At 25.7% G+C, this 21,373-nt stretch overlaps 2 protein-coding genes across 2 annotated transcripts in view; one reads left to right on the top strand and one right to left on the bottom strand.

The window, feature by feature from the left end:
* Window positions 1-343, bottom strand: part of LOC101514924 (protein ECERIFERUM 2) — a 5,041-nt gene extending 4,698 nt beyond the window's left edge. The window contains exon 1 of the mRNA XM_004501598.4: window positions 1-343. This exon is cut by the window's left edge and continues 180 nt beyond it. Within this exon, the coding sequence (XP_004501655.1) occupies window positions 1-246 (246 nt within the window). The 5' untranslated portion in view covers window positions 247-343.
* Window positions 344-21,082: 20,739 nt separating this feature from the next.
* LOC101515247 (double-stranded RNA-binding protein 1-like) overlaps window positions 21,083-21,373 on the top strand; it is a 4,234-nt gene continuing 3,943 nt past the window's right edge. The window contains exon 1 of the mRNA XM_073368549.1: window positions 21,083-21,373. The gene's annotated coding sequence lies outside the window, so the exon portion shown is untranslated.

The following is a 21,373-nucleotide window of genomic DNA, read 5'->3' as shown; positions in this document are numbered from 1 at the left end:
CCGACCCGAAACATGCCAGTATAAATTAAGTAACGGAAACATTGGCGCTTTTAATTGAGGGATTGTTAAACCTTGAACCGCTTCGGATTCGAATATATAAATAGATCGAATATAGTGAAGTTTCATGAGCAAGTCCATGTAGTTTAGGTTGTATTCACTGTTTTCTTCGGTTCTTTGTGTTGCTGGAACCACCGTTGAAAGCCTATAATTTAGGGGAGGAGTTTCTAAATTGGGAAGTGAACCCATTTCCAATGTAACTAATTGATTTTTATTTCGATAGAGATGAGAGGGAGGTAGAGAGTTTTAGAAAAATGGGGATACTAGTTTGGTTGTTACTTTTATGTTTCTTTATTTTATTTTATTTATAGGCAAACATTGTATTTGTTTCATTAATTGATTGATAATTGATGGAACACTCACCGCGGATCTACATATAATTTAATGTGGACAAAATCAATTTAGACTACCACTATTCTTGTTTAATATGTTATTTCGGTAATTTTTAATATGCATCATAGTCTATTGTGAATTAGTTTTAAAAAATGTTTAAAATTATAATTATTATAAATATTTTTATGATTAATATAGTGACTTAAATGATTTATGTGAATAAATTGTTGATCGTCGTCAATTTTTTTAATTATTTTTAAATATTAACCACTATGAAGGTGATTCACCGTATAACTTATATGTCATTTTATGTTTGCTCAATTAGTAGTGAGAATGAATATACAGTAATCTTTATTTTCAGTTAAAAAAATCTATACAACAATGATAATAGTTCACAAACTCATAAAAGATCAATCTTAAAACATTATTGTTTTGCCAAAAACTGATCTTACATTCTTATTGTGTAATTATATCATGTTTTGTATATATTACATATATTTAAATCCATCAAAATTGTCCACGAAATAAGCTTAATTTCAAACTACTAAATACATGTTTTCAAATGTATCTTTAATAAATACTATCAAATGTATTAAAACTCGAAAGATCATAAGTCAAAATTAAAGCAATTATATATACTTCTTTCCATATTAATATGTAAAAAGAAAAAAGTTTAAAAGATCAATATGGAAAAAAAAATTAAACGATCAATATAAAAAGAAATATTTTAGAGGACCAATTGACTGATTTGGAGTTTCCTATGACAACGTTAAGTATTCATTAATATTTAACCTCTACGCCGACTTTTCAAACGAAGTTCATAAAAAGTTTAAAAAATAAAATGACAACATAATGCACATTTTGATGCTTAAAATAGAAAGAAAAAGAAACATATATAAATACTAATCCAAAAATTTAGTCAAAAAAGGACCGTCGACATTATTTTTCGTTACAAAAGTAAAGTTAGGTTCATGATTAGTTATGTGTGTTATGATGATCACGTGCCTTAGTAAAATGCATCTCCTTTTAGGCCGGAATTTAGTGCGGCAAAGATACCATGAGTTTCATTACTTGTTGTCCGTCAGATTAATCAAGCCATCCATAGAGTACCATTTGTGACTACAACGTCAAGTGGCTTCAACACTGTGATGGGAGATACGTTATGTAGCGGAGAGATGACGAATGTAGTTTAGTTTTAGTCTGGTACACGTTATTTTTTAATTCATCTCACTTCGTTATGGTTGCGTTTCTTACAATTTAGTTTTTGCAAAATAATTATGTTTTTAAAACTAATTCATCTTTTTGTAAAAAATGAGAATGTAAAAAATAATATTAAAAATATTTTAAACAATAAATTATTTTTAGTAACTTTAAAAAAATGTTTATAATTAATTTTTTTTGAATAAATGATTTTTCATTTTTGATTGACAAAACAAAACAGATTATATATTTCTTTAAATCTATAAATAATCTTTTGATGAATAAAATCACTTTTGAATGTGCAAGAAACAAACCCTATGTAAAAAGATTAGAGAGAGAAGACCATGTGGCAACCTCTAGATGGCTCCATTAATGCGATAGAGGGGAAGGAATGAATGATCTGGTGGTGTGTTCAAATCAGTGAACTCGTTTTCATCTTAGGCTATTAATTGGGATGTAAGTTGGTTGGATTAGTACCATCGATCCAAATCTTAAAATTATACTCAATCCATTTTATTCAAGTAATTTGATTTTTAAAAATTAATTAATTATTTTTGTATATTGTATTTTAGTTATTTTGATATTTACAATTATATTTTGTAATTTTAAGAATTTTAGAACTTTAGTTATGTTAATGCTTGTGATGCAAGTATTTTATGATGAATTTTGTTATTTTAATATTCTTATTAATTATATATTAATATATAAACTTAATTGTAATTTTAATTTCATATTTTTACCAATTTATAAAATTGACTCATATTTTAAAATTTGATAATTTTTGTTATTCATTCATATTTTTAACTACAAAATGACGATGTAATTTGTTTTAAATAAAGTGTCATATGGTACGTTAACGTAGAATAATTAACATCAATGAAATTGCAATAACTTTCTAAAAATTTAACTATCAAATTTGAATTTATTTTATTTTTATAATTTAATTAATAACATATAAATAATTAACACTTCTATATAATTTTATATATTATATTATTTAAAATATGTTAAACAATTATTTTTTAATTTAAAAATTTAATCGATTGACGAAAAATGTAGACTTCTTTAAAATAAAATACCAATTCTTTAAATTTAATAAAAATAAATATCAAAATTACAATTAAATTCAATATATATTGAATATTAAAGAAATAGTAAAAATAGATCGTACCATATTTAAAAACAAAAATTATATTATTTTATAAAAAAAATATGATGGTTGATTGTTAATAATTAAGTCAAAAAGTATGTATGTAATTAATACTCAATTAATCTGACTCATAAATATGGTTTAACTCAAATTCAACAATTTTCTTTTACCAAGATTTAATTCAATATTTTTTGGAGATTAAATTCGATTTTGGCCACACACGGTCTCAACCGACCTTCGCACACACCCAGCTATTATCACTCCTAGGTGACCCAAAGACTAGAGTAGTGTTGGTGGATTAATAAATATAAATAGTATGGGTGGACGAACACCCTTCATTAACTAGCACCATGATTCATGAATACTAATTACTTTAATTTTAGTATTCAGTGGTATCAATGACACAATACTAATAATTCAAATGTAAAAAATATCTTAAAATTTGTATTTACTATATTAATAAATTAATAAATTCTACCTTTTGTATTATTAACACGTGGCCCAAGTCTGTATAGCGTGTATCCTAAAGTCTTGAGTATATTATGACAATTTGAATTGGAGGCATTAGTGGGGACAATTAGAACATTGTGTGGTTGTATAGGGATTGGCATATATGTGTACTATATATCGTCTCCTAATTTGGGTTTCGAACTTTTGTACATGCGAAAATTGGTCCTTTCATATTATTTTTTAAAATTTATCGATAGTTTTTGTTCTCTTTATTTACATGTTCAATTTTTGGTATCTCAAGATTTTATAACTAAAAAATAATAATGTAATAAGTTTTAAATACGGTGGTATATAATTTGATAACGTAGAATGATAATATTTTAATAAAATATTTATAAAATTTAATTTTAATATTAAAAAATTATTAATATTTATAATTTAATTAATAATATAAATAATTATTTAATTTGAATTACTCTATATTATTATATTATGTATCATATCAATTAAAATATATTATATAATCATTTTTATTTTTATAAATTTAAAGAAGATTTTAAAATTAAAAGATTTTAGATGATAAAAGTATTTATGATAATATATAAAAATAAGGAGAACAAAATTACAATTATTTTTTTTAATAATGAATCTCAACTCTTCATTTATATATACCATTACTATTGAATGAATATATATTTAAAAGTGCCCTCTAGGGATTATATATGTTGGAAAAATGAATATTTATATGGAAGCATATTAATATTTGAGTTGAAATTCGAGATTTTTCACTTATTCGTATTTAAGATGTATGAGTTTACTCAAATCATTAAATAATTTTAAAAAATAAAAAATAACTCATGCTATGATTTCTGTAGTATCTTAATTTTGTTCGCTTATTAAAAACAATTCAAAAAATAAATAATAATATGTTTAGTAAACATTTTACAATTGTTATTATAAAATCTAAAAAATTATTTACAAATCTGACTCAATTTTGAGTATATATTTACATCAACGTTCCTATTAAATTACACCAAAAATAAAATAAAATAAAAAAACAACCAAAATTGCATTCTTTCTTTTTCTTCTCTGTTCTCATTTTTTTTTATCCTCCTTTTACTGATAAAATGTATCATCTTCCCTCATAATGGACTCAGTTAAAAAATTGAACCATTTATTTTTTTTAATTATCTGAGGTTGCTTGATATTTGCTGTAAAATAAAATTTTTCTCCACACAAATCAAAACATATAAAGACAAGTTTTTTTTTGTCTTTTTCTGAAATAATAATAAATAAATAAAAATCATTGTAAAGAGATCCAAAAACTCAAATGCATTTTAATAACAAAACCAACAAACATCAAATAAGAAACCTCAAACTAGATGACTTATGTTATCTCTTCCCTCTCACCTTCTTTCATTTAAATTTAAGCTTCATTTGTTTATGTTTCCCAATTTTTTCCGTTTCAAACAGATAAACCTATTTCTCTTCAATATAACATTCTACATTAAAAAAAAAAAAAAAAAATTGATTTACAACAACGTTCCCTTGCCCCCTGTTGTTTCTTTATAGCAGCTTGCCCCTTTTGTTTTTCTTTACAACAACGTTCTGACAAAACTGTACAATGTTATTCAAATGTTATCATTGTTTTTTAATTTATTTTATTTGATTTTTCTTCTTTTTTATTGATATTTTTATTTCATAAGATTATCTAAATTTATTTAATATTCGATATCAAATTTTAATTCCAAATATATATATATATAATTAAATATTAAAAGATAAATTAGATTTCCAAATATATATATATATATATATATAATTAAATATTAAAAGATAAATTAGATTTGACATTTATTAACTTTCGAGTTGTTATAAAAAATGTTGTATAAGTTGATTGTTTTAAAACTTATTTTTAAAAATAAATAAATCTAAAATCAACTTTTAAATTTGAATAATTAGATGTGACATCTTTTTAATTTTGAGTTGTTAAAATGCGAGTTGTCCTACTTGCTGATTTTAAAATCAAAAATAATAAAATATTTTTAAACGAATTAATTAAATGAGATATATTTTTACTCATCGAGTTGTTGAGACATGAGTTTTACAACTTGATAGTTTTAAAACTCGCATTTCAAAATAATTATTCAAATTAAACAAATTTAATTTTTTTTCGTCAAAACAATTTTTTATCAACAACAAAACATAATTTATTTAAAAAAATCAATATATCCACATTTTCTACCTAATAACTACTTAATTTTTATTTCTCCTTCACACTGAAACTGAAAGATATGTAGGAGCAATATTACACTCTTGTTAAACATATTAATAAATTTTTTTTTTCTTCTCTTTCTTGAACACACTTTTATTTCAAAATCACATTAAAAAAAAACAATTGATATTTATATTTAATAGCAAAGAGAAATAATTTTTTTTAAGCTAATGTTAACTCATATGTAACCTGTATTTTAACGTATAGTGTAAAATGTTAATACATTTTCTATTTATAATCGACTATCGAATTCAAAATTTATTTTAAATACCTTTTTTTAAATAAATTTTTGTGGTGATTTATTAAATTTAAAAAATAATAAAAATTTTAAACCACGACAGTTTCCTAATAAAATATGTTTGTCACCGAACTAATTGAAGTTTATATAGGACCACATTTAGAATTCATAAAAGTAGAACAATAATAACTTTAAAAATAGTTCTGGATTTTAAAAGTGTCTACAGCTAAATCTTGTTATAGCTTTATTATTGTTTACAGAAGCAGTATTGCGTTTTACACCTTTTATTTTCTTTATAATTTAATGTATTTTAATTTAAAATAGTGATATTCAAATATAAAATTTAACAAAAATATAATATTTTAACATTTTGTAAAAGACAAAACATAATTATACTGTATTTCTTTTACAATATCATATATGTATTTTATTTTGTATCAAATTTTATATTCCTATAAAATTTTATATTATAATAATATTACCATTTAAATTTAATTTTATTAAAAACACTTTAGGTATATGGAAGATAAAACGACGGGAATAAACAAGGTCTTATGTTTATTTAATTTTATTTTTAACATGAGATAAAGATCCACTCTTATGCTTGTAAATCTACACTGGTGAGTGGTGAACTTGTAATTAATATGAACAATGCAATGTTCATGAAAGTATTTTGGACACAAGCTTCTTTTGGACATCTCCCTTTTGTTATTATAATTTTCCATTAGGCGATGATTGGTATTCCTATCACCCTATATTGTCAAAGTACCTTCCTCGTAAAAAAAAAGAATAAGGAAAAATGTTGTTATCCAACATACTTTTTTAATGGCAAAAAGTATACTCTCACATATTAAAATTTACAAAAAAAAGACACAAGACAAATAATTTAGCGACTATCTATGAATAAAATAAATAGATATTTTAATTATTTATTAATAATAGATACATAGATAATACAAAATGTAATTGTATTTGTATATGCGGATATATGTACCTGATAATAAATTAATAAAATTAATATATTAGAATATTTTTTATGTACTAATATATTAATAATTTTTATGATGAGACTTTGTCATACATTATTTATTTGTCAATGTATTAATATTTTAAGTTTTTCAAAAAATAACTTTTATATATAAATGACTTATTTATTTAAAAGATATTGTACATAGATATATACTAATACCCAAATATGTTTAAAAATCCATAAAATATTCATTAAACGGATATCGCATGGATATCGATTATCATTTTGCTACATTTTTTTGTATGTAACGAGATACAATAAAGTGATCATCCTTTACTTTGCATTTTTACACGATGTTATGGTAGAAAACATGAGGTCTATATTGAATTTGAATTTTTTTTGGATAAATTTATCACCATCAATTAAAATCAATCAGGTGTAATTCACTAAAAATTATGGAGTACACATAATTTTAATTGGTTGTTTGTAACTTGTCAACAATTTTTCAAAAACTATCTAAATTTTATCAAAAGAAGTTTTCATTCAATTTTTGCAATGTGCAAGTGTCACAACGGCGGAGCTTGAATATAAATTTTAAGATGGTCAAATTTTTAAAACTTAATTGATAAATCAAACATATAATGTTGTATAGTATATAAGACTTTTAAGTTTGTAAATTATTAGATATAAGCACAAAATAAATTTGCAAATGCAATGGCAAAGGGAGGAACCGGAGAAAGACTATACAAGTTTGAGAGAGATGAAATTAGTGGCACAACAAATCATTTTTTTTTCCTTTCATTTTTATACTGAAGAAATAATATAAACAAAATAAATCGTCGCTTTGGTTGAGCTTCTATAATATTTTTCACAAAATTAAAGCAAAATCAAATCGTAAAATATATAACGGCTCAATCTGATTTTCCATCACTTTGTTAATTGACGGTCAAATCCTTAATATTTATTAAGAGAGGCGTGATATTTTTAATAATTAAAATTTAATTTTTAAAAATCTATTTTTTAAACATTAATTTTTTTATATTATTAAAATAAGTTTATTAACTATAATGACAAAAATAACATGTCATTATTAAAAATGATTAAACACAACACTCTTTTTTAAAATGAAAATATTGTTATAGTGTGGATAAAATATGGTTTTGTTTGAATACTAAACGATTTATTTAAAAAAACTAAAAACCCTAAAAAAATTACTTTCACCCCTTTTCTTTAATATTTTTTTTATAGATGCCAGTAAGGTATAGAGACAGCTCAAAGAAAAGTCATCCCAACTACCATGCAAGATTTTAAATAAGTTGGTTTGAAACAACACTAGATTTATTGTCAAAGTTTGCATGATTAATTATGAGTTGTTTTATTGCCAAATACCAACATAAACAATTTTGGATTTGCAAGTGCAAAAATGGTTGCAATTATTCCCCCATTAAATTCTTAATGAGATTTATTTACAAATCATTCTTTTTGTCTTTCATGTTGACGTATTTTAAAAACTTTTTTTTTTTAGGGTTTTTTTTATATTTTTATATAAAAAGTTATTTTTATTCAAAGTACAACAAATATTAAACATAGATATTTTTTTCAATATTATAGGAGTTTAACTCTTTCCACTTTAGTCAACCACCATTACTAAATTTTAAAATTTTGTTGCTGCATAAAAAAATTTCGATCCGACAAACAAACCGGAAACAAAACTTTTTTATTTGGATAAAATTAGACGAGCAACAAAATTATTTCCAGAGATTTTAAGGTTGTTGACTAAAAATATATATTTAGGGAGTGTACCAAAGTTGGTTTGGGTAGCGATTGAAGTATTGAACAAACTCACTATTTAAATAGAAAACAGTATATATATATTTTTTTAAATATAATCAAATTTCACTTCTTAAACATCTAAAAAAATAATAACATTTCATTACAACACACAATTTTAAACTTAAAATAAATCTTCAAATACAACAAAATATGTAAAGCAACTCAATTAACAATAAATTTACTAATTAATTTATAATTATATGTCAATAATATATATATGTAAGTCTATTTCAACACTTACATATATAGTCTTATTAAAGTCTGTCGGGGTATTTATGCATTACCTCAAAATAATTGTTCAGGTTCAATTGAAATTGAATTGTATGATTGTATCATCTTATCCAAATACTTTGTGCACATAAAATTTTATTTAGGTTAAATTTACGCTATTATAAAAATAAAAATAAAAAATATTTGCGCTATTAACATATTGATGTAGCAGCTAACTAGATGAAAAAGAAAGAACCTTGCTGAGCCACGTCATTCTCAACATTTATTTAACGTGCGTTTGCAAACACTCTTCCCACAGGCACAGCACACCAAAAGCTACCTCACATTAACGCGCCTAGATATTTTTTTACCAAGTGTATTGTTGTTAAATTTTTAAGAGTTAAAATTATTTTTCGATTTTTAAAACTGATTCAAATTTAAAATTAAAATATGTAACTTTTAAGTACAAATGTGATTTTTAAATTAAAATTTTTTGTTAAATATATTTTTACTTAAATATATTTAAATATAAATTATTTTATATTTAATTTATTTTTAACTAAAATATATTTTATAAAATTAATTATTTTTTTATTCTTATTAAGAAATATTAACGAGATTATTAATTTGTTCATTTTATTTTATATGTTAACATTTTTAAAATAACATTTATATTTGATTGAGTTAAACTTGAGTTTTTATATTCTACCACAAACTAGCATATTAATAAGGGATATATTTGGAAGAAAATAATGCACTTAGTAAAATTGAAAATGTATTTATATTTAAGGACAACTTTTTTTTTCAAAAAATGCTTATAATTAGGAACAGAATAAGCTTGACACAAATTGGTTTTCTCTTTTTTTATTTTTTTTGTCTAACCCTCTAGGTTTATGGGAAATGATACGATAATTCAATTGAAATATAAAGAAAGTCTTATGAATGGGTTGTATGTGTACATAAATTTTAGGTAAATTTTCATCTAAAACTTATTTATTTTATTTAATTTTAACAAATGTTCTCTTTATTTGTTTTCTTATGTATGGATCCTTTATACGTGTTTAAAAATGTGCACGACTTATTGGTTATTTTAAAGTGCTAAGGTGATAAGCCATGTATGTTTGTTATTAACGACTTTAATTTTTAAAATATTTTTTTATTAAAATAAAAAATAATACATTGATCACAATTTTGATAGAAATCATGAAAGAGATAAATTGTTTAAAATTTAAAATAAATTATACATGGATAGAATGAGAAAAAATACAAATGTATACATAATATAATATATAGTACTAGTGGATTAATAAACTAACTACTTAGCAACTAATCTAACAAATTTCTACATTAACTATATTTATGATACCTCCGCTCATTAAAAAAAAAACATTTATATAGAACAGTTTTTACAATTTAAAATGTGTTTATTATATTTTTATTTTAAAAAATGTCAAGAAATGAATATTCAAAAATATATTAAATAAAAATAATTTGAATTTAAAAAAGTTATTGAAAAAAAAAATTAAATGCCGAAAATTCTACATCTAGAAATAATGTGTGATTTTGTTGTCAGTCTTAAACACTCAACCATATACTTCCTTTAAGGAAAGCAACCACAAAAGCCTATCCCTCTACTTAGAGTGCGACTGGTTTGATACAATTAGCGGAGAGAAAGTCGCAGAAAAAAGAGAGATGTTCCACTTAAAGTAGAATAAATACTTAAATAATATGTCATATATTTATTCTAATTTAAATATTATTTAATATTAATAAATCATAAATACTTTTTTATTGTTATGTTGTGAACTCAATATGGGTTTATTGGGGTCCACTATGCCACATCATATTAAAATAATCTATTTATTTTTTACTTTAACGGTAACTCACATGTTCATTAAAAATGGTCCACCATTAACAAATTAAATAATTATGAATAATAAAAGGTAACCATATCAAAGTACCGTTACTTCGTGAGAGAACGGTGATGACAACTTGACATATCTCCAACAATAAACTCGTCAAAAACTGACGGTTACGTAATTACACCTGCAGACGAATTCATTTTGGCTACCGTTGGAGATGCTCTCAGTAACTATTTATTATTTTCTTTTAATTTTTTTTAATTTGTATTTCTTTTCTCATACTATTGATGAAGAATATTTTCTTACAAAACATTATAATTATTTTATATGATATTAATATATTTTTATATTATGATGTGATAATAATATAAAATAAACTATACTAAAAACATATGACAATTAGACTCAATTTTTTATATTTCTCATATAGTATCAAACAATATCACAACTCTATTTCTCATATGTTTATTCTATCTTCTTAATTTTTTGTCGCAGAGGAACTACTCTCTTCACTTCTGGCCAGTGTAATCGCCTCATTTACTCAAGTGAGTTTCGTGTGTTTTAGCTTCTTGTTCTCAATTTTATTAATCACCGATGTAGGACTATTTTTAGGATATTTTATATTATCTTTTTATTTAATACTCTTTATTATAAGTTATATTAAATTTATTTATAAAAAATCGCAAACTGTGGATACAATCATCTATTGTTTTTTTTTTTATTTTTTATAATATATAATTAATTGTTAATTTAATACATCAACTCAATTTATTTTATTACATCAACTCAATTAATTAATTTTTTATTTATATATTTTATTAATATAATTTGATTTTTTAATTATTTTTTATTTATTAAATTAATAAATAATCAATCATTTATAAAAAATAAATAAAAAACAAACAAATTCTTAAAAGTAAAAAAAATAATATATAAATTTCAATAGAATATAATACAAAGTTTTAAATAAAAAAATATAAAAGAAACTCACCTCTATTTTTACGCAGTAGTTAATTTTTTTAACTAAATAAAATTGTAAAAACATCACATCATAGAATTATATTTATATGAATATTATTATTATTTTTTTAATTTGAGATCTCAACTGCATTAGCATTCTAGCTAAGTCAGTTACATACAATTTAAGGCCGTCTAAAATATTATTAAAAATTATAATAGAACGTAGTGGCGGTTTGAACCACGTTAGCATTACAACTACTTTCTTATCCTATTATTATGATAGTTGTTGGGTTTAATTTTATTTCATTTGTTATATATAACAATAATATTAATAATAATAAAATTATTAATTGATATTTAGATTTTAATTCAACTGTCAAAATATCAATATTAATAAATTATATATTATACATTGAATTCCAACTAATAAATTGACAATTCTTTTTTAAATATAGTGATTGATTTAATCATGTCTAACAAGAAATTTAATCGATTTTTTAATAATATATCAATGTGATCATAATTTTTTACTTTTTTTTGCTTTTAACGAAGTTAGATACAAGTTTACTAATATGACAATTTATTACTGTATATGATTTTGTTTACATTTATATTAATAAAATTTTAAATTCTCAATAAATTTATAGTACTGAATATATATATATATATATATATATCTATATATATATATATATATATTATAATTATTTTAATCTAAACTAAATTTGTACTAGTATATGAGTTGATTTCGTCAAAATAAAATGAGGTTGTCTAAACTTTAAAGTTTGACAATCTTAATTTCCTCAACAAAATCTAACTATTTATTGCCCATATTAATAAAGTTGATTTTTGACACTGTCACTTTTACGAATATTTTTTAATTACTATCGGTCTTCATTATTAAAATTGAGTCAAAGTTCACTAGAAAACCTTCAAATAAAAATCATGATTTGAGTAAAAAAAAATATAAATAAAAAGAAGATCACAAAGAGTTTGATGAACATACATTTTATTTATTTATTTAAATACAAAGTTAAAACACAAAAGTTATTAATAATAATCCTATGTGGCTTGCTATCTCCATATTTTTTTAATAAAAAAATGATTAAGTTGTGTGCATGCTTTAAAGCATAAAAAACCTAAATGGAAAAAATATATAAAGAACAGATATGTTATAACTGGATAAAATTATAATTTACTTCCAATAAATTTTAATAGTAGTACTTAGTTGTTTCCTGTGATGAATAAAAAAAACATTTTCAAAACAAATTAAGTGTAAGTATGTATCCCATATATTTGCTATCATTTTAATACGTGGTTATTATAAATTAATTTTTATTTTATAATATTAATCTAACTTTTATTATTATTATTCAATGTTACCCTTGTTTATTAAATGGTTAAATATTCCTTCAAAATATCATTAAATGGTGAGTTATATTTTTAATCTTTATAAATATATTAACTTTTACTTTTAGTCTTTTAAATATTTTTTTTGAATATTGATCCTATAAATATATTTTTTAATTAAATTTTTTTAAAGATGAGAGAATAATATCTCAATCCAAAATAAGAAAAACTTTATAATTCACTAAACACTTATAAAATAATTCATATTTTTAAATAATAATCTCTTAAATATTTTTTGTTAACATTTGTCTCCTCCTGTTAAATCTTTGCATATGTGGCTAACAGAAGTCAACGTGAGAACTATTGACACAACAAATATTTGATAATTTACAATTATTTACAAAAGCACAATAAGTATTTCAAACCCCAATCAACAATTTCTTATACATAGACCCGTCAATTTGAAACCTAAATAAGGAACTAATCTAATGTATATTGACTAGATGTGTGAATTTAACAGCCCCTAATTAATGGTCCAGTCCACACGTTGGAGGGATCAAAAAAATTTATAATATAAAGGGGAGGAATGTACCGTACACCCCCACAGTTTTACCTCCCACCCTCCATATTTTTTTAATGACCAATCTACTCTTTTTTTATCTTATATAAAATTTTTCAACAAATTTACCACACTCTTTTCTCACCCCCACTTTCGAAAGTTATCCAATAAAATTTACTATTCGAAAGTTTCAAACTTTCGAAACAATCAGAGGTGAGATTTCAACAGTATTTTTCGAAACTTTTGTAAAAAAACCGAAATTTCGAAATGCAATTTTTCCAGAAAACTAAAACTTTCGAAACTTTGGTTGAAGTTGAAACTTTCGAGGCTTTAGTTTGATGAAATTTCGAAGGTTTCGTTAAATTTGAAACTTCCAAAACACGAACTTTCAGAAACTTTTGTTGAAGATGAAAGTTCTGAAACGTAAGTTTCCAGAACTTTCGAAGGTTTTCATCAATATGAAACTTTCGAAGTTATACAGGTTCGAAAGTTTCGAGAATTGCAAAAGTTTCAAAAATTTCATTTTTTTTTAAATTTATTATTATTTATACCTATTATTATTTATATTTATTATTATTTATATTTATTACTATTTTTGAAATTAGGTATGAGTAGAGTTGACGTTCCTGCCTCAAGAAATAGAATAGATTTTACAGACAAATTCATCACTGATCAGGTATTAATATTACTGATAATCCATCACGGATAATTTTTTTATTATAACTATATATTTGATGTTTTATTTGAAACATATTTTGTAGGTATTTCCTTCACGAGAAGCTGTGTTTGAATGGGCAAAAACCATTGGAAGAGAAAATGGAATTTTAATTGTTGCCATTCATTCAGATAAAGCAACCGGAAAGAGGGGAAGAAAAGACAAATTGATTTTGGGACGCGAAAGAGGTGGAAGATATAAATCAAAATCAACAGTAACTTGTTCTCATAAGGAAAATTGTCCATTTACTCTCATATGTATACCGTTAAGTGTCGGTGAAGGATGGAAAATTAGTGTTCGTTGTGGAACACACAATCATGATCTACCTGATATTGTAACTGGTCATTCTTATTTGGGGCGTTTAAATGAAGAAGAGAGGAAATTTGTCAATGACATGACAAAGTATAAGCTTGCCCCCAAATTCATTCTAAATGCTTGGAAAGAGAGAAATAAAGCTAATCTGAGAATTCCAAGTCAAATATATAAAGCAAGGAGTACTTATCGATCATCATTGAGAGGTTTGTACACAGAAATGCAGCATCTGTTGACATTAATCCAACAAGAAAATTATGTGTATTGGATAAGAAGACGGGGGAATTCTGATGTTTTGAGAGATATATTTTCGACGCATACTGATTGTATAAAGTTGTTAAACACGTTTCATTTTGTTTTGATATGTGATAGCACATACAAAACAAATAGATATCGGTTACCACTACTTGAAATTGTCGGTGTCATATCTACTATTTTACATTTTCTGTTGGGTTTGCTTATTTGGAACAAGAGCGACAAGATAACTTCATCTGGGCATTTGAAAAGGTACGAAAGTTGTTCAAATCTGAGACTTTAATTTCTAAAGTTATTGTGACTGGTAGAGATCTTGCCATGATGAATGCGATTAGTGTTGTGCTTCCTGCTTCAATACATTTGCTATGTCGTTTTCATATTGAAAAAAATGTGAGGGCAAGATGCGAACAATATATGAAAAAGGATAGGCAAGAAGAAGTGATGGATTTATGGAAAAAAATTGTATATTCGACTAGTGTGGAGGAGTATGATCATCACCTGCAATATTTTGAGCTAGTGTGTGTCGATATTATTCTTTTTGTTGATTATGTGAAAGATTTGTGGTTAACACCTTACAAAGAAAGGTTTGTCAATGTTTGGACCAATATAGTGATGTATTTGGGGAACACAACATCTAACATGTATTTTTAAATTTGATTTGTTTGTTTGAGAAAATATGATTTACTAGTTTATGTGATTTATTTTAATTTGTATTATTTAATTTATTTGTAGAGTTGAGTCTGCCCGTTGGAGATTGAAAAACATGCTGCAAACTAGTTTTGGTGATTTGTGTAAAAGTTGGGATGTTGTGAATATGATGTTGAAGAACCAAATATGTATCATTCAATTTTCTTTTCAGAAAACCATCAAGGATGTTGAGCACGAGTATAAATCATCATTCTTTCAAAGTCTGCATCATTGTGTATCAATGAAATGTTTTAAAAAAATTGACAAACAGTTGCAGAAAGTGAAGATTGTAGGTACTGGCAAAACAATATGTGGTTGCTCAATCAGAACAACTCATGGATTACCACGTGTTTGTGAGTTGGCAAAGTTGCAGATATCTGGTAATGTTATCCCTTTAGATAGCATTCATGTTTTTTGGAGAAAGTTAAGCATTGAGAATGAATTGGAGGATGAAGAATCTTTATCAGATTATGACTTTTTATAAGAGTTAGAAGCAATGAAAGCGTACACGAAGAAACACAATATTGTATGTCAAAGGATATTCAGGGCTAAGGTGTGTGAAGTTGTATTTCCACATACAACATCAACATTTACGTTATCATTGCGTGTTATCATTTACGTTTCAAAATATAAAAAAAAAATTAAAAAATACATTCAAATCACATTCGGTAACACATTTGATAATCTCAAAATATCTCAATATAAAATTATCGATTAAATATTTGGGCATACATAACACAATAACTAATCGTCATACAAGCGGCATAATTCACTTAATATCTCTTGAATCTCACTAAATGGTCTTACCATATCTAAGGCCCTATGTGCAAGCTCAGCTGCTCTACGGTATCTACCAGCATGTGCAGAAGATGATGGATCAACATGTGCAGCAACAGTAGTATGTGGACTCGAAGGTGCAACAGTGGATGGAGGGAGAATCAAAGGATGTGAAACACTAATATACCATGCATAGTAGTCTGCAGTGACCTCTCCAGGAAAAGTCGCAACAGGATATAGTCTCCGAAAGGTCTCTACATATGATCTCTTAGTACTCTGCCAGACCCAATCTATATTGTCCGATATCGGAGGAACGTCATGCGGAATGCACTGAATACGACCAAACTGTCGAAGACCTCACTTTGGCAAATATGGGACTGAGGCTCCACCACATCGAAGATATCCATAAAACATTAAAATCGATACAAACGGATGATTAGCTCGATCATCGTCATATGGTGTAAACACTACATCCTCGAGCAACAACGCATCAAGTCTCCGACGATATGCCATAAATCACCTTCAACAACATGTTTTGCAGTCCACCTACATGCTCTTGGAAGATGCGCAGTAACCGCTCCTCAATCACTCCGCTTACAGATCCTAGGGAAGTGCTCGTAAATCCAACACTGCAACATAATTAACATAATAAAATAACACAACGTAATAATTAAATTAATAATTAAATAAATAAATGACACAACTTAATATAAATGATATACCTGTAGTAGGGTCATGTAACCTCCCACCTGTCGAGTGTCGTGGACAACTCCATCTCCCAGGCTGTCATAAAGGAAAACCAATGTCGCGGAAGCCCACGAGTAGTCTCGACAAAGATGTAAATCAATAAAAGGAGCAATTTATTTCGCCTCAACACGCGTATGTGTTTTATCGGCGAAATAGTGCAGCCAACTAAATGCAACAGATACGTTATAGTCGCACACTCAAACTGGTTAGTTTGAATGAGACGATTATATAAATCACGCAACCATTGCAATCTATATTTGACACATTTGTTATAACTAATCTCAGCACATGCTTCCTCCCATGTTGCACCTAAGTACTCATGTGCAACTCTTGCAGCATTATTAGTATTCATATTCAAAGGTGCATCAAAAAATTTACCATGTGGTGAGATGTGAAGGAGAGTCGCGACATTGTCTAAGGTGATAGTCATCTCTCCAAATGACAGATGAAATGAGCTGGTCTCTCTGTGCCATCTTTCAACAAATGCGGATATCAGACCAGCATCAGCCATAGTGAGGTAGCCTGAAGATAGATCCATCAGCCCAGATTCCTGAATCCAATCTCTATAGGAGCTGACATAGGAACTTCGGCAAACTTCTTTAGTTTCAATCCGTGAGTAATTACTTTTAATGATCCACGATCATGCGAGTAATTATAGAACAATTGAGATTAATTAAATAAACTTAAACATAAATAAACATTTATATTAATATATAATTAATTAAATAAACTTAAACATAAATAAACAAATAATTAAATATAAAAATAAATTAACATATACCTCTTCTTCCCATAGCCTCCGAGCCACGTGATGCCCGTACTGTATCAACACACGTGTCACCATAAGTCCTTCGGAAAATCCGGTCTTCAAATCCTGATCATCAATATCAGCAGCATCATCCGACTCATCAGCATCATCAACATGTGCAGAAGTATCATGAATATCATCCGTGGCCTGCTCCATCTGTGGAGGCTGAGGGGCATCCTCCTCCATATGTGCATGCTCAGTGGACTCAACATCATCATCCTGGATCTCCTCTTGTCTTCGACTACGCTGCCTAATTGGACGATTTGCTTCGTTGCGTCGTCTGTTTGATGCTGTTGGTGGAATTCTCTCTACATCATCACCTCTGTCACCATCACCTCTGTCACCTATCAAGTTGCGAATAATTTGATCAAACGCACCTCTCATTCTAGGCACTGCAATATATCAATAAATCAATATTAAAAACAAATGAAAAAGTATTTAAAAAAACCCAAAAAACAATTTCGAAACTTTCGCTGGAAACGAAACTTTCGAAAAGTTTCCAAACTTTGCATGCATCTCAAAGTTTCAAAACGTGTTTTTTTCGTAACTTTCAGAATATTCGAAGCTTTTACGTTTCAAAAGTTTCGTATTGTTCGAAAGTTTCGAAGTAAGTTTGTACTTCGAAACTTTCAAGTTTAACGAAACTTTCGAAACTTTTGTACTTCAAAAGTTTCAAGTTTAATGAAAGTTTCGAAAGTTTGAAAATTTCTAAAAAAAATATGTTTCGAAACTTTCATATTCAACGAAAGTTTCGAAAGTTGCCTTACTTTTTCACTTCAGATGTTTGAAAAATTCGAATTTTTGGTAGGGTGGGAGAATCGAATATTTCAGAGTTTCGAAAAAATGGGTGAAAAAAGGAAAGGGTTTTTTTTAGGGTTTTATAGATGAAATAAGGGGCAGAATGATCTTTTCCTTATGGTTGGGGGGTGGGAGGTAAAAGAGGGGGGTGTACAGTACAATTCTCTATAAAGGGCTCCCAAAAAGTAAGCCCCAACCCTCTAAAATTTTGGGGGGCTTAGTGGGCATATATGCCCATGTTTTTTTAAAAAAAAAGTGTTTTTTTTCGATAAATAATTTTTTTCGATTTTTATATCGATAAAAAATTTTCAATTTTTTTTAAAAATATTTTTTATTCGAGAAAAAAAATCATTTTTTTTATTTACTTTTCTCACAAAATTTTTTGAGAAAACAAAAATTTTTTTTAATTTTTTTCGAAAAAATTAAATTTAAAAATTTTTTTAAGAAAAAATCTCAATATTATTAAAATATTGGGGGCCTATAAGCCCCTGAACTCCCTCTCTTAAGCCCCATGAAATAACGAGCCAAAATTTTTTGAAAATGATTTTTATAGGGACCTAATATTAAAGGTTTAATAAGAAAAAAATTAAAGAAACTTAGTAGTTGGATATTTTTTTGACAGTTCTAATTATGACACACACTTCAACAAAAACAACAACAACGAGCTAATTAACACTCCCAAATATAAAAGCTGGAAGAGTAATTACTATTAAGATTGATAAGTTTGAGAAACTATAACCCTAACATAACTCTTTACAAATACATCCTTAAATGCATAGTCAATATATGCGTTTATATACATGAGTAGAATTCAATTGAGTCTCACTAAATCACGTGTGTCCCACATAAATTTAATAAAATACATTTTAATTTCAACTAATTAAATGCATTGAAGAGAGTATGTGCATTGAAGAGAGTATGTTAGAGAATATACTTTTAAAATTATTATGTGATTGAATAATTTATCTATATACCAAAAATAACAAAACTAAACTATCTCCAGTAGAATTTTAACCAATATGATATATTGAAATAATAAAAATAAAACTAACTAAAACGTAATATTAAAAAAACAAATTAAACTCTAATCAAAATCGCCCTCATTTTGGAATTGATGTTGATTATTTCAAATTTGAAGAAACTTAATAAATATGTTGGCGACTTGCTCAGACGATGGTATAGGAAGAAGATGAACAATATAATATTCGATTTTATCCTGAACCATATGACAATTTAATTTGATGTATTTGGAACTTGTGTGAAAAATCAAATTGAATGCTACATGAATTGCTTAATCGTTGTCACAAATAAAAAAGGATGGAGATTAAAAAGATCTTATAGGAATATAAGTCATTCCACTTTATAAGTTATTTGGACCTCTAAAGTTAAAACGTAGATTTTCTTTATGTTAGAATAAATATTTTGATATACGTCAAAATTAGATTTATTTAGATAATTTATTGTGTCATGGTTGATTCTCCAACTATCAACATCCACAAATATTCATGAATAATAGAAAAGTATTAAAAAATTATAATTTTATCATACATATCATTAAATGCATGTGATAATCATGTTGGTATACTTTAAAATACTTTATAATTTTTTTTAACACAACAACTAAACTTACAACACTGCAAATCAATTTACAAATGTCTTAAAGTTATTCTACGAGTGTTCATAACTAGTGAATCGACCCACGACTTTCACGAGGTTTTGTAAATTAACTCCCACTCATGTAAATTTATTCACATTGTTTTAAGATGAAATTATTTGCTTTCAATAAATATATGAATCGTTTCACAAGTCTCTAAGTCAATTCGCACGACCTACAAAATTAACTTTTGAAGTTATAATTTTTTTAATTAGCGTATTCTTTTTTTCTTCTTAAGACTCAAACAACAAAACTCACAAAAAAAAATGTGTATCTGATCTTAATATGTGCTCTAACATATCAAATATCTTAAATAGGAGTGTTCACTTCCAAATAGATCTAAATAAAAACTACAAAGTTGATAAAATAAACAATAAAAAATAGTAAAAAATTAATTAGATTGATTTTTGAATTTTTTTTCAAAACCAATTCAAATTGACTACATATATAAATTTAAATAGTTACTTAAATTTTGTTATTATATTTTTGATTTATTTATTATTTGTTAATTTTTTCATAACACTTATTGTTTTATATAATATATATTTTTTATCACTATTTCATATATTTTAAAAATAATTAATTTATATAATTTTATAAAATTAAATTTTAATATATTATATTTTTTTCAAATTTGATTAAAAAAGTATTCCACTTCAAATTTATGACATAAATGTAACTTTACAACATTAAAATAAAAATAAAATTTTTATAAAAAAAATCCAATTTAAACCATATTAATTAAATCATATCTAATATTTTAAAAAAAGATGTGACTCAAATAAAATAAAATAAGAAATATTTTAATAATGCAATTACATGAAATGGTTAAACACTTCGTTGAGGAATGAGGAGTGAGTAACAGAGTAAGTAGTGTATTTCACTCCGATGAGAAGAGTAGTATTAGTTTATGTGGAGTGAAATAGAAACGCGTCCGAGTGACTTTTACTAGAATAAGCGCGGCGCAGATTCCGACACTGCTTTCACCGTACACACGCACCATCTTTTCCCTCTCACATCATCTTCTCACTTTTTAATAACTGCATACTTCATACTTATTCTCACTCACAACCACACACACACATAACAAATACAAAATCAAACAAAACTATACTATCAAATTAAATTAATCGTCACCGCCGTCTCTTCCCCAAATCAATCATTTTCTGCTGA

This window comes from Cicer arietinum, chromosome 5 (genome assembly GCF_000331145.2).
Source record: "Cicer arietinum cultivar CDC Frontier isolate Library 1 chromosome 5, Cicar.CDCFrontier_v2.0, whole genome shotgun sequence".
In the NCBI taxonomy this organism is placed as follows: Eukaryota; Viridiplantae; Streptophyta; class Magnoliopsida; order Fabales; family Fabaceae; genus Cicer; species Cicer arietinum.
Note: the sequence above shows the minus strand (reverse complement) of the source record. Positions and strands in the feature narration are given on the sequence as shown.